General features: G+C 38.6%; 1 protein-coding gene across 1 annotated transcript in view; it reads left to right on the top strand.

Annotated features, from left to right (window-relative positions):
- Window positions 1-14,776, top strand: part of CSMD1 (CUB and Sushi multiple domains 1) — a 2,129,340-nt gene that overhangs the window by 1,654,872 nt on the left and 459,692 nt on the right. The window contains exon 19 of the mRNA XM_064369795.1: window positions 13,554-13,670. Within this exon, the coding sequence (XP_064225865.1) occupies window positions 13,554-13,670 (117 nt within the window). The remainder of the gene's footprint in view (window positions 1-13,553; window positions 13,671-14,776) is intronic.

A 14,776-nucleotide genomic window follows, 5' to 3' on the forward strand; every position in this document is an offset into this window, starting at 1 on the left:
TTGTTGAGATCCTGTTTCTCCCCTCAGTGCTCTGATGAGTCACAGGACAAGTGACCATACCTGTGAGAGTCATGTTTTCTTTGTCATTGGTTTTGCTTTCTGAGAAATTTTAGTTTTTAAATCTTGGAAAAACTAAAGAAATTCAGAAACAGTAAATGAAAAAAATGTTGACCATTTTTGCTATATGCAAACTAAAAATTATTCTATTAAAAAAATGTAAAAAGTTAAAAAAAGCTACCAAAAATAGTTGCATTCACCATGTAATATACACACAAAATAATCATATTCTGCAATTGGAAGAGAAAAGAAAACACAAATAAGCCAAAAGATCTATGAGAAAAAGAGCTATGCAGATACACTTTATATTTATCTATATAAATATATGTAATGCTAATGATAAATATACATTTAAATATTAATATATATAATGCTCATGATAAATATGTATTTATCATATATATTTATTTAAATATATATTTATCACTGGTCAACATGGTGAAACCTCGTCTCTACTAAAAATACAAAAAATTAGCTGGGCATGGTGGCGTGTGCCTGTAATCCCAGCTACTGAGGAGGCTGAGGCAGGAGAATTGCCTGAACCCAGGAGGCGGAGGTTGCGGTGAGCCGAGATCGGACCATTGCACTCCAGCCTGGGTAACAAGAGCGAAACTCCATCTCAAAAAAAAAAAAAAAAAAAAATATATATATATATATATATATATATATATATATATATATATATAATAAGCATTATCTATATTATCATTAGCATTGTATATATCTATATTTAAATGCTTATTATTAGCTAATGATAAATATATATTGCTAATGATACATATGTTTATCGTTAGCATTTCAATAACTTTAGTTATTAGTTATTGCAATAACCTTAATCCAATAAACTTTAAAAGATATCCAGTGCTGAATAGGAATCAGGAAAATGCAAATAAATCATGATAACTTCCCTTTCCTGTTGGGTGTACAAAAAAAGTAAAACGATCAAAAATATTGAATATTATTGAGGGATTAAGGAGCTGCATATTTTTCACACACTATTAGGAAGATAAGATGATACACCTTTTTTAGAGTAAAATATAAGAGGTAATACAACAATGCATGCTGTGTATATGCATATACTGCATAGATACATGTAACTGAAGGTGCACACAGTGTTGCATGGAAGTTGACTGAAAATAGACATTCTAAAATTGTAATTCTCATGCTCACCTCTTTGGAGATAACTAGGCTGTAGCATGGCCTCAGTGAGACTTGATTTTTCACTCTACATTTTTTGATATTATTTGCAGTTTTATTTTTGTAATTAGAAGTCTAGTAATGCAAAATAAACAAACTACATTCATCTGTACAACTCTTAGTGTCAAAAAGATGCTAACTACTGCCTGATTATAATTTTGTAAAACTCAAGGGTGTCATATAGACTATGCAAATATTTGTCATATTTTTGTATTCTATATTAAAAATAATTGCAATCAGAATCAAAACCCTTAAAATATTCAAGTTTTCTTCATTTGTAATTGAGTTTGAATCAGTTTGATATTTTATTAAATTACCTTAAATTTTCAATAGAATAAGTTAATCATATCAGTAATTTTTCTTGAATGTTTACATGCCATGCAAACACATATGGCTTTCTTGTATAATATTGTGCATTTTTAATAATTTATTTTTTTGGACTATAGAAGAAAATAGAATTTTAAAATAGGATGTGTCTAAGCTGCTGTCTTTTTGATTTTTATGTGGGGTAAGTCTGTCGAACAAGTACCCACATAGGAGTTGCCAAGTTGTTTTACTTGTAGACTTTTTAATCATAGCTGTAAAGATTGAAAAGTTGTAGTACTCTGATTGTAAGGTGATGGGTGAAGAAACCTTGTTCATCATAGGACAATCATTGATGAATCTAGGCTCTTAATCTGGTAATGAAAACTGACGTACCCAAGTGAGAGACTTTACCTGACTCATTTGAGATACGTAATTTTGATTGTGTGTGTTTGTGTGTGTTTGTGTGTGTGTGTGTGTGCACACGCATCATTCTTGCTCTGTCACCCAGGCTTGAGTACAGTGGCACGATCTCTGTTCACTGCAACCTCTGCCTCCTGGGTTCAACCAATTCTCCTGCCTCAGCCTCCTGAGTAGCTGGGACTACAGACGTGTGCCACCATGCCCAGCTAAACTTTTTTTGTATTTTTAGTAGCGATGGGGTTTCACCATGTTAGCCAGCATGGTCTCGATCTCCTGACCTCGTGATCTGCCCGCCTCTGACTCCCAAAGTGCTGGGATTACAGGCATGAGCCATCATACCCGGCTGTAATTTTGATTTTAAGTTAGGTTTTTCTCAAAAGAAAACAACATGTTCATGTACCTGTGCATTCAAATACGATCCACAAATTCCTCATTGAGCATTGGTAACTTACTTTTTAAAATATTTCTGTATCTAACCAATACTATTTTCTTTTTTGTTTTTTTTTCCATTATGTTCAGGGATACATGTGCAGAACATGCAGGTTTGTTACATAGGTATACATTTGCTGTGGTAATTTGTTGCACCCATCAAGCCATCATCTATATTAGGTATTTCTCCTAATGCTATTTCCCGCTAGCCCACCACCCCTCAACAGGCCCCGGTGTGTGATGTTCCCCTCCCTGTGTCCATGCATTCTCACTGATCAACTCTCACTTATGAGTGAGAAAATGCGGTGTTTGGTTTTCTGTTCCTGTGTTAGTTTGCTGAGAATGATGGATTCCAGCTTCATCCATGTCCCTTCAAAGAACATTAAATCATGCATTTTTTATGGCTTCACAGTATTCCATGGTGTATATGTGCCACATTTTATTTATCCAGTCTTTCACTGATGGGCATTTGGGTTGGTTCCAAGTCTTTGCTATTGTGAATAGTGCTGAAGTAAACATAGGTGTGCATGTGTCTTTATAGTAGAATGATGTATAGTCCTTTGGTTATATACTCAGTAATGGGAGTGCTGGATCAAGTGGTATTTCTATTTCTAGATCCTTGAGGAATTGCCACACTGTCTTCCACAATGATCGAACTAATTTATACTTCCACCAACAGTGTAAAAGTGTTTATATTTCTTTACATCCTTTCCAGCATCTGTTGTTTTCTGACATTTTAATGATTGCCATTCTAAATGGCGTGAGCTGGTGTCTCATTGTGGTTTTGATTTGCATTTTCTAATGACCAGTGATAATGAGCTTTGTTTCATGTTTGTTGGCCACATAAATGTCTTATTTTGAGAAATGTGTGCTCAGATCCCTTGCCCACTTTTTGATGGAGTTGTTTGTTTTTTTCTTGTAAATTTGTTTAGTTCCTTATAGATTCTGGATTTTAGCCCTTTGTCAGATGGATAGATTGCAAAAATTTTCTCCCATTCTGTAGGTTGCCTGTTCATTCTGCTGATAAGTGTCTTTTGCTGTGCAGAAGCTATTTAGTTTAATTAGATCCCATTTGTCAATTTTGGCCTTTGCTGCCATTGTGTTTGGTGTTTTAGTCATTAAGTCTTTGCCCATGTCTGTATCTTGAATTGTATTGCCTATGTTTTCTTCTATGATTTTTATGGTTTTAGATTTCACCTTTAAGTCTTTAATCCATCTTCAGTTAATTTTTGTGTAAGGTATAAGGAAGAGGTACAGTTGCAGCTTTCTGCATATAGCTAGCCAGTTTTTCCAACACCATTTATTAAATAGGGAATGCTTTTCCCCAGTGCTTGTTTTTGTCAGGATTGTAAAAGATCAGATGGTTGTAGATGTGTGGTGTTATTTCTGAGGCCTCTGTTCTGTTCCATTGGTCTATATATCTGTTTTGGTACCAGTACCATACTATTTTGGTTACTGTAGCCTTGCAGTATAGTTTGAAGTCAGGTAGCATGATACCTCCAGATTTGTTCTTTTTGCTTAGGATTGTCTTGGGTATATGGGCTCTTTTTTTGGTTCCATATGAACTTTAAAGTAATTTTCTCTAATTCTGCGGAGAAAGTCTATGGTGGCTTGATGAGCATAGCATTGAATCTATAAATTGCTTTGGACAGTATGGCCATTTTCACAATATTGATTCTTGCTCTCCATGAGCATTAAATGTTTTTCCATTTGTTTGTGTCCTCTCCTATTTCCTTGAACAGTGGTTTGTAGATCTCCTTGAAGAGTTCCTTCATATCCCTTGTAAGTTGTATTTCTCTGTATTTTATTATCTTTGTAGCAATTGTGAATGGGAGTTTGCTGATGATTTGGCTCTATTTGTCTATTATTGGTGTGTAGGAATGCTTGTGATTTTTGCACATTGATTTTATATTCTGAGACTTTTCCGAAGTTGTTCATCAGCTTAAGGAGATTTGGGGCTGAGAAGATGAGGTTTTCTAAATATACAATCATGTCATCTGCAAACAGAGACAATTTGACTTCATCTCTTCCTTTTTGAATACTCTTTATTTCTTTCTCTTGCCTGATTGCCCTGGCCAGAACTTCCAATACTGCATTGAATAGGAGTGATGAGAGAGGACATTTTTGTCTTGTGCTGGTTTTCAAAGGTAGTGCTTCTGGATTTTGCCCATTCAGTATGATATTGGCTGTGGGTTTGTAATGAATAGCTCTTATTATTTTGAGATACGTTACATTAATACCTAGTTTATTGAGGGTTTTTAGCATGAAGGGGTGTTGAATTTTATCAAAGGCCTTTCTGCATCTATTGAGGTAATCATGTGGTTTTTGTCATTGGTTTTGTTTATGTGATCGATTACATTTATTGATTTGCATATGTTGAACCAGGCTTGCATCCCAGGGATGAAGCAAACTTGATTGTGGTGGACAAGCTTTTCGATGTGCTGCTGGATTTGGTTTGCCAGTATTTTAGTGAGGATTTTCACATCGATGTTTATCAGGGATAGTGGCCTGAAATTTTCTTTTCTTTTTTGTTAACATCTCTGCCAGGTTTTGATAACAAGATGATGCTGACCTCATAAAATGAATTAGGGAGGATTCCCTCTTTTTCTGTTGCTTGGAGTAGTTTCAGAAAGGAATGGTAGCAGCTCCTCTTTGTGCCTCTGGTAGAATTGGGCTGTGACTCCATCTGACCATGGGTTTTTTGTTTGTTTGTTTGTTTGTTTTTGGTTGGTAGGCTATTAATTCCTGCCTCAATTGCAGAACTTGTTACTAGTCTACTCGGATTCGACCACTTCCTGGTTTAGCCAAGATTATTTTCTACTCCATCTAGCAGGCGACCTAGAAAATAAAACTTATCTATCGATGGTCTTGATCTCTTCTTACCAACAACCCAATACATATGATATTTATTCCCCTTCTTCATCCTTGCATATTGCATTATTTAAATCATTCTCAACCTCCAAGACGAGGTCGCACTCAGCCTTGATGAGCATTCCTCTGGAATTGCTCCAGGTCATGACAACACTGACTCTTTTGACTTCAATTTCTCTTGATATTCAGCTCCATAAAGGCATATTATATATATATGTATATGTGTATATATATATATTTTTTTAATAATATCTATCTATCTATATGTAGATAATATAACATGCATTTACAACTTATATCAAATATATTTTAGACTTACATTATACATACTCAGTTCAGTCTCCTCAGTTTGATTTTAAACTCTCAGGGAGTAGTAACTGAGGAGGAATTCAGGGAAAGTACAGCCCTTGAGCTGGGATTTTCGTGATGGGTAGGATTTCCCGAAGTAGCCAGCATGTGAACGGGTATCCCAGGAAGAAGAAATGAGCAAAATTACCAGGGGTTGATTGGCACAGTACAGTCTGAAAATTCCTGGAGGTTTAGCAAAGTGGGGTCAATGGAAACTGAGTGGAGGGATCAATAGGAAAGTGAGTTAGGAGAAATGGAGTGGGAATAGACCAAAAATAGCCTGTAGGTTTTGCAGTGCAGGAATTGAGATGCTATAGGGATGCCAGTTATATGGGTGGCATTTTCCACAGCAAATAAAAGTACACTCAGCTTATTCATTTTGTTTATTTATTGTCTACTGATGTAAATGTATGTAAGTTTGAGATTTAAACCTTTCAAACGGGTCAATAGCATGACTGTATTTTGCAGCATTGGAACATGTTTTAGAGTATAAAGAATTAATGGTAAAAATCTATTAATAAGCCATGTGTGGTGGCTCATGCCTGTGATCCTAGCACATTGGGAGGCTGACATAAGTCAATTGCTGGGGCCCAGGAGTTCGAGGCTAGCCTGGGCAACATGGTAAAACCTGATGGTCCCCCAAAAGTACAAAAATTAGCTGGGGATGTTGGTATGTGCATGCAGTCCCAGCTGTTCAGGAGGCTGAGGCAGGGGGATTGCTTGAGCCCAGAAGGTACAGGCTGCAGTGAACCGAGATCACACCACTACACTGTAGCCTGGGCAATAGAGCAAGACTCTGTCTCAAAAAAAAAAGTTATTAATAAATCTACAAACTGTGAGTGGGCTAGAGTTTGGTATGAGAGTTCTAGTCAGTCATTGTTGATAATTTTCATTCAACCATAAAGATTGTTGTTGTTACCATTTAAATCTTAAGCAATCTCTTAAACCCCATGCTTTTATTTTGCAACAGAAGGTACATAAGTAAGATATTTAAATCTTTAAACATTCATAGCTCTAAGAAAAGAAAAAAATAATAATTATAATGTTCTGTATCAACAAGAAACAAGATAAACTCAGTGACTGTCCTGGATCCATGGCATCAGGTCAGGGTGTTTTTAACGTTACTCTTTCACACATTCAAGTGTTAAATAAATGAACATTGGGATAAATCCCTGTAATTTTGTGAAAGATGAATGCAAAGAGAACTTTGAATTTTTTTTATTAAATAAGTATTTTTGAAAACTGTTTCCTCTCTCCACAAGCATTTTTTGGGAACCTGCTGTGTTTGCAGTCACACAGTTAGAAGTTTAAAATCTATCAGCATAACAAAAGGAAAGACATTTTAAAAGATCACACAATGAAGTAAGTGCTTTATTAGACAAAAGAAAAGTGGTTGAGGATAAAGAAGTGGAAAAAAAAGTTTCAATTTGTGATCTTGAAAGCTGGGAGGCAATCTTTAAGAAGGAGGTCTAGAGGAAGGGACAGGTTTCAACGTGAAGAAATGGTTATAAACTGAGGTGCAGAGAGAAAAGCAGAGGCATGGAGGGTTAGGAGATGTGAATTAATCACTGAAGGTAGAAGATGATCAAATGCCTTGTGCGCTGGTCTAAGGGCATTGTTAGAGGTTCACGCTGCAGTGCCCAGCAATCCCAATGTGAGGACCCCAGGGTTTCTCTGAGGGTGAGGTGGTAACAGCAATCAGGACTGGAGTCTCTCCTGTGCAACTGGACTGCCGTAATTTACTCTCTTCCTTCCTATTGGGAATTTCTACACAACATTCCTTTTCATAGAATGTTTCTAATATAAATAAATATAGGAACAATATATTTATTCATAAAGTGTATTTAATATATTTATTCATATAAATAAATATATCAATAAAATCAGTGACTTCTGTAGGGCATGGAGAGTCTATGAATATTATTGAAGTGGAAAGTAACTTATTAAGTCTGACTTCAAATAGAACTGTATTTGTGGTTTCAGGAGAACAAGAAAATGATGAAAAAAGAAAAGATGGAAACAGGTCAGGCCCAAGGCTGTGCTTTCGCAGGTTGATCTTTCTGAGGAAGAGGAAGACATGCAGAGGCTAGGAGATTGATGAGACAAAAATGACCGGAAACACACCAGTTGAAGCAAGTCGAAGTGGGGGAATAGATAGCAGTGTCACTAGGAGGATACAGGAGTTTAGGAGAGAGAGAGATGACTCCAAGGTGACATCCCAAGAAACCTGGCAGGCAGTTGGAAATCCAACACAGTTGTAGAAGGAGGTCAGTGTTTTACATGGACATGTGGAAGCTGTCAGGTTTCAAGTTACAGCTGGCACTGTGGAGGTGAATGACACCGTCCAGGGAGCTAGCAGGTTTATCATCGCTGCCGCCTCTTTTCCCTGCTGCCCTCGCTAACGCGGAGATCACTGCTGCCTGTGAAATTGTCTGCGTGCTTCAACTGCCACCTTCCTCCCATCCATAAACTTGTTGAATTCAATTTCTTGGTTCCAGGCAAGAATAACTGACTCTGCAAACTTCCATTTATGAGGAAGACTTCGGAAGGGTCTGGGGAGGTGATGGGGTGGAGGGAGTGGTGGGAAGACAAGAAATAACTGCGGAATCCATCAGAGAGCTATGTGCTTTGCGGTGAATATCAGCAGGAAAATGCAGGATCCTGGAGTGAGTTGACAGAGAAACCCCAACAGACAGCCTGTCTCAGGGCAGCCTAGTAACACGTGGTTGCTTCTGCCCTTCTGCACTTCCTCCAACCTTGTATCACTTACTCCATGGTCACCATCCTGGGAGTGGACATTTGCCGGGATAGGCATTAATCACTCTGTGGATTCATAGGCATGTCCGTCATTCTCTAACCAGCTAGACCTCCTTTGACTTTAGATAATAAGTTAATATTCTTGTTCTTAGAATAAATCAAAGCTAGTTATCTGGATTTTTAAAAATAAGTTATTTGCCTTCTCCATTAGAATATAAACTTTGGATGACAGGGACTTGTCTGTCGTATTCATTGTTCTATACCCAACAACATCAAAGGGCGTTTGGAAAACAGTAGTACAATTCTTAATAAGTAACTCTGAATGGAGGATTGGATGGATGAATGGATAAAAGCAGAGGACAAAAGACAGAACTTCAAAATTGTTGGATGGGCCAGGTGTAGTGGCTCATGCCTGTAATCTCAGCATTTTGGGAGGCTGAGGCAGGTGGATCACTTGAGGTCAGAAGTAGAGACCAGCCTGGCCAACAGTGTGAAACCCTGTCTCTGCTGAAAATACAAAAATTAGCCAGGCATGGTGGCATATGCCTGTAATCTCAGCTACTGGGGAGGCTGAGGCAGGAGAATTGCTTGAACCCGGAAGGTGGAGGTTGCAGCGAGTCAAGATCGCGCCATCAAACTGCAGCCTGGGTAAAGAAGCAAGATTTCGCCTCAAAAAAAAGTCTCCTCTTCTGTTCTTCCATGATTTCTGCATATCTTTGTCCTCCATCCAAAAGATTTCTGATGTAACATACCTGCATCCTTGATGTTGGGTAGGTTACATAAATAGAAAAGTAAAACTCAAGAAATTATAGTACTAAGGACACAAACAGTAAAATTTTACTGTCTTTTACAGCTACTCAGAAAAGGATCTACCATGCATGAAGAAACAGATTAATGTAATTCAGATTGTATGCAGCTATATTTGTAGCTCTGCTAAGGGCACTTAGGCACGTCTACATATGAATATAGCCATAACCTGTATAAATACTAAAATATAATTCAGGTATTTCATTTTATTCTCTCCTCACTTCAATTTTAGGTGAGAATACCAATTCAGTTCTCTAAACCTCAAATTTCCTTTTCCTGAAAAATATTATAGGATTTGTGGGCACAATTTTTTGGTGTAAAGTCTTCATTATGTGCGAATTGGACTACATTGTATTTGCACCCATATAAACCTAAAAGAGCACAAGAGCAGCTTTATCTCTAACTTTGTGTCTGACTTTGCTCCTAATGACAGTGTGACGGGGCTGGTTAGTGATTTCCAGGTTCCGCGTGGTATGGATAGAAAACATCATAGAGGGAAGAGCACTTTCCCTCCAGATTCTTCCCCAATAGATGACCAAGTAACTTTTCTTGATGACACGAAGACTGAGCATAAAATGAAGATTGATCGTTTTTATGCATTTAAATGTAGTTGGAGGTGAATTAATTTTATCAGTTTACGTAACATATGCAGAATTTAGTATAAGTCTACTGACAGATAGCTTTGGATATAAGATATCTCAGTTTTACATAAAATGTTTTAAATTCATTACGGTGAATTTCTTCATAAAAATTTGAGTAGTTACTGCATCAGTTCACACCGATCCAATTATACATCAATGAAAAGTTACCAATGCATAGCTTCTGAATTCAGGACGCCTTTGTCCTCTGCTGTTTTTCTTCCCATGACATCGTGCACTGGCCTCAGTTTCCTCTATGGAAGCTTATGTCTACGTTGACTGCACTGTGATCTCATGTAGCTGTGGTCTCCCTTCTGTCCCTTGCTCAACCCTCATCCAGGGACTCCAGACCTGTGTGTATCCAGTTGCAATATCAACCATTCCACATGCAAGCTAGCAGACATGGAGCTTCAGTATTCACAGCTGAATGCCTGCTTTACTCTCGTAATCTGATTCTCCTGAAGTCTCCTTCACCTATGGTTATGTCACTCTCAGGCTATAACCTCACAGTTACCCCCAGCTCCTCCTGTTTTATCATAAGGCCCACATTCCATTCATGAGAAAGTCCTATGGCCCTACTGGCAAGACACAGGTGGGTTCAGACCGTGTCTTGCCATCTTGCTGCCAATGCCCTGGTTTGGGGTCCTGACCGCCTTCCTCCCTGCCACCCCTGTGTATTCTCTCACAACAGCTTCAGGAGCAGGGCTAAACTCCAGGTAGATCATGAGATTCATGTCCTTTTCTAGGCAGGGCCATCCAGTGCCCCTTCATGTCATGGAAAGAAATGTCCAACCCTTACGAGGACCTATGAGCCACTGAGGTATCCTTTTTGTTCCCTACCCCTGCACGTCCACTGCAGCTTAAGCCCCGGACCTAGCCACTTTCTCTCCACCCAAATTATTCCCCAGGTATTTAGTGTTTTCCTTGTCTTTCTCAAGTTCTTATTTATAGACCACTTCCTAAATGCGGCACCCCTGGCCATCCACAAGCCTCAGACCATCCCATCCCTCTATCTCTATTTTCTTCACAGTCATGTGGCACATCATCTGCCTTTTATATTGTTAGGAGCTTTATTCTGTCTTTTCCAGCTGAAATGCATACTTTACAAGGGCAGATATGTTATCTCTTTTATTATTAATCATCCCTGATGTGAGGGACAGGGTCTGCTCAACAGCAGGTGCACAATAACTGTTTGTTGAATACCTTCATTTCACGTAGGATGTACAGTGTTACCGCTTTCACAGTGAAATGTGCAGTCACTGCAGTCTTAAGATGCAAAAATCCCATGAGAAATTCTTAGAATATTCTAAAACTCATTTTAAAAATTTATATTTTATATCATGCTTCCCATGAGGTTTACATACTAGAGAGATGATCTGTTTCCTTAAGATGCATGATGAGTGAGCACAATGAGGCTTGTTGCATCTTGCATAGATTATATGATTCTTTTGTGAATATTACTTGTGGAAGTGGCTTTTATAAAACATAATTCAGAATGATCATACTAATTGGAAGACGTTATTCTGGGTATCATTTACTTCATGACAGTTCTTCGTGCCTAGTTCAAGAAAGGAAGTATAAATACATATGCACAGAATGGGGACATGTTTTAAAAATGCAAAGGAGTCTTGTGAAATGAATAGTCAATTGTGACACTAAGTGATGTTTTGCTTGTGAGACACTATTGTGAGCTTTTTACATGTATTCACTTACTTCATTATTCAGCAAGCGGGAACGAGCTGTGATTTTTGCCCCTTTTTACATATGAGGCTGTGGAAACACAGAGGAGTAGAGAAACTAACCAACTTATAAGCAGATGTATTAGTCAGTGTGCTCCAGAAAAATGGAACCAAGATGTATTGCAGGAATTGGCTCATGTGATTGGGAGATCAAGAAGTCCCAAGATCTGCCTTCTGCAAGCTAGAGACCTGGAAAAGCCAGTGGATAACTCTCAGTCTAAAGACCTGGGAGCTAGAGGAGCTGAAGGTGTGTGTCCTGGAGTCTGAAGGTTCAAGAACCAGGAGCACTGAAGTCTGAGGACAAGAGAAGACGGATGTCCCAGCTCAAGAAAAGAGAAAATTTCTCTTTACTCTGCCTTTTTTTTTTTTTTTTTTTTTTTTTGAGATGGAATTTCACTCTTGTTGCCCAGGCTGGAGTGCAATGAAGCAATCTTGGTTTACTGCAACCTCCGCCTCCCTGGTTCAAGCGATTCTCCTGACTCAGCCTCCCGAGTAGCTAGAATTACAGGCGCCTGCCACCACGCCTGGCTAATTTTTTATATTTTCAGGAGAGATGGGGTTTCGCCATGTTGGCCAGGCTGGTCTTAACCTCCTGACCTCAGGTCATCCACCTGCCTCAGCCTCCCAAAGTGCTGAGATTACAGGTGTGAGCTACTGTGCCCTACCTTTTCTCTGCCTTTGTATTTGGTTCAAGCCCTTGGCAAATTGAATGATGCTAGTTCACATTGGTGAGGGCAGATCTTCACTCAGTCCACTGATTGAAATGCTAATCTCTAGGGGCTGTACCCTCATAGACAAGCCCAGTCTCTTACCAGCTATCTGGGCAGCCCTTAGACCAATCATGCTGGCACATAACCTTCGCTGTCGCAGTGGAGGCACTGCAGTGAGGGTGGGCAGCCTGGTCCCGAGGTCTGAGCTGGTGACATCCCCAGGCCTCACAACTACAGGTGGAGAGGTTCCAGGAGAAGGCCGAGACCTGGAGTACTTGGCGACTCTCAAGACATGTGGCTGTTTGCAGAACATGAATGGCAATTGCCTTTCCTGCCTCTGTCCCCTGGCTCTGGTGACTCTGTTTCCTTTTGTTCTTTTTCAGTTCAGTGCTTCCATTCATAGGATAGCTTGAGAGGTCTTCAGATATGAAATAAAAGAACATTGGTGGGATCATGTCACTGTTCTCCTCTTGATGTTTGTAAAATTAGGGCATATAGAGTCTATTCAAAGTGTTACATTATTGATATCTTAAGAATTGAATTCCTGTTAGCAACTCTCAGTAGATAATGTTTCCATAAGTATCTACCAGTAGGTACCATTTGAATCATTTAGTGTCTGTTACAAACTGTATATTGTGTTCCGTGGTGGCAGTCATTGCAAACACCTATGCATGAGATGGGTTTTGTCATGATTTCTGTTTTCAAGATAGGACAAATGTAAAAGGTTGAGACACTTACCAGAGATCACAGAGCTAGTGAGTAGCTGAGCCAGCATTTGACCTCATAACTCTCTGACACCAGAGTTGAGCGCTTAAGCTCCCACATTCTGCTGACACCCTAATTGTTGCTACTTTCCCATTGAAATGATTACATGTAACTTTATTTTTCTTTCTTTCAAAATGAATGTCTGAAATGAGTGTTTGAACAGGGCATGGTTTGTTGAGGGGATTTGAAGAAAGATCAGCAGCTCTCAGGAGTGCACACCTGCATTATTTTTGCAATTCTGCTGGTTTGTTAATGCAGGTTCCAGTTCTCCTGCTGTGCCTTATTCTGTGTTAGGTTTTCAAGATTTCATAGTGGTAAGAATGCCTGCATATATACTGGCATATTATATTTGCAAGTAAAATAAAGCTCAGGTTTTGCTTGTTTTTTTCTTGGATATGACATTAGCTCTTTCAATCCTTGTGAAAATTCCCTGCCATTTAACCAGTATTTTGTTCTGGCCCTTATTGTGAAGCTTTAGTGTTATAATCATCTCTCTTTATTATTTAAAGCCCTGTGTGGAGGCTACATCCATGGGAAGAGCGGAACAGTCCTTTCTCCTGGATTTCCAGATTTTTATCCCAACTCTCTCAACTGTACATGGACCATTGAAGTATCTCATGGAAAAGGTAAGAACCTGTCATAGGTCTCAAACATACAGAGGAGTAAATGAGACAGAAACATGAGAACCAAACAAAAAACATACTTCAGTATAAAAAAGTGAGGTAGCTACTTTTCTCATGCGTAGCTCAAAATTTTAACGTATTATTTAGTAAGATTTTGGAAGACAAATGTTCTTTCAGCTGTACAATAAAAGCTGATTCCTTGTTTTGCTTTCCATTTATCTGATAACCTGAATGTGTGCGTGTGAATATAAGCTTGAAAGTAGGTATCGTGGTAAGGAATGCAGTCATCTATTAAATAAAATGTGACTGTTGATTAAATAAAGAGAAATAAGCAATTGTCTAACTTCTAATTTCCATGATAAATCTTAGACAATTTTTGTGCTTTCTTTGTGTTTTATGTTTACCTGGTATCGTCTCACATAGTAAATAATTTATCTTCATACAATCTAGGGATGTCTCATAGAATAAATATTTTTATTGTCGTTTTATAGATAAATATAGTGAAGACCAGGACTTTTTGCATTTTGTGCAGGAAATGTAGATTATAAACACTGGGTTTAGGATTGTAACCTGAATCTTTTTTCTGTGACTAAACTTGTCATTTTTTTAAGAGTCTGTTTGGGGTTGGATGCAGCAGCTTATGCCTGTAATTCCAGCACTTTGGGAGGCCAAGGCAGGCATATCACCTGAGGTCAGGAGTTCCAGACCAGACTGGCCAATATGGTGAAACCCTGTCTCTACTAAAAATGCAAAAAATTAGCCAGGCATTGTGGTGCATGCCTGCTAATTCCAGCTACTCTGGGGGCTGAGGCAGGAGAATCACTTGAACCCAGGAGGCAGAAGTTGCAGTAAGCTGAGATTGTATCACTGCACTCAGCCTGGGAGATTGAGTGAGACTCTGTCTCAAAAAATAAGTTAAAAAAGAGTCTGTTTAGAATTTCGATCACATAAGTATTATGTAGACTTTGTCTTTTCACATAGATTTGAACCCAACAATATTAAATGGACCTATTTTATTATATATGTTGTGTGGCACTGTGCAACCATGAAGGACATGACAGAAGAGCTTGCCCTGAAGGAAGTTAAGCATAAAGAAGACACAGATTATG

The sequence above is a fragment of the Aotus nancymaae genome, unplaced genomic scaffold, assembly GCF_030222135.1.
Source record: "Aotus nancymaae isolate 86718 unplaced genomic scaffold, 86718_ANA_hifiasm-v0.15.2.pri h1tg000090l, whole genome shotgun sequence".
Lineage (NCBI taxonomy): Eukaryota > Metazoa > Chordata > Mammalia > Primates > Aotidae > Aotus > Aotus nancymaae.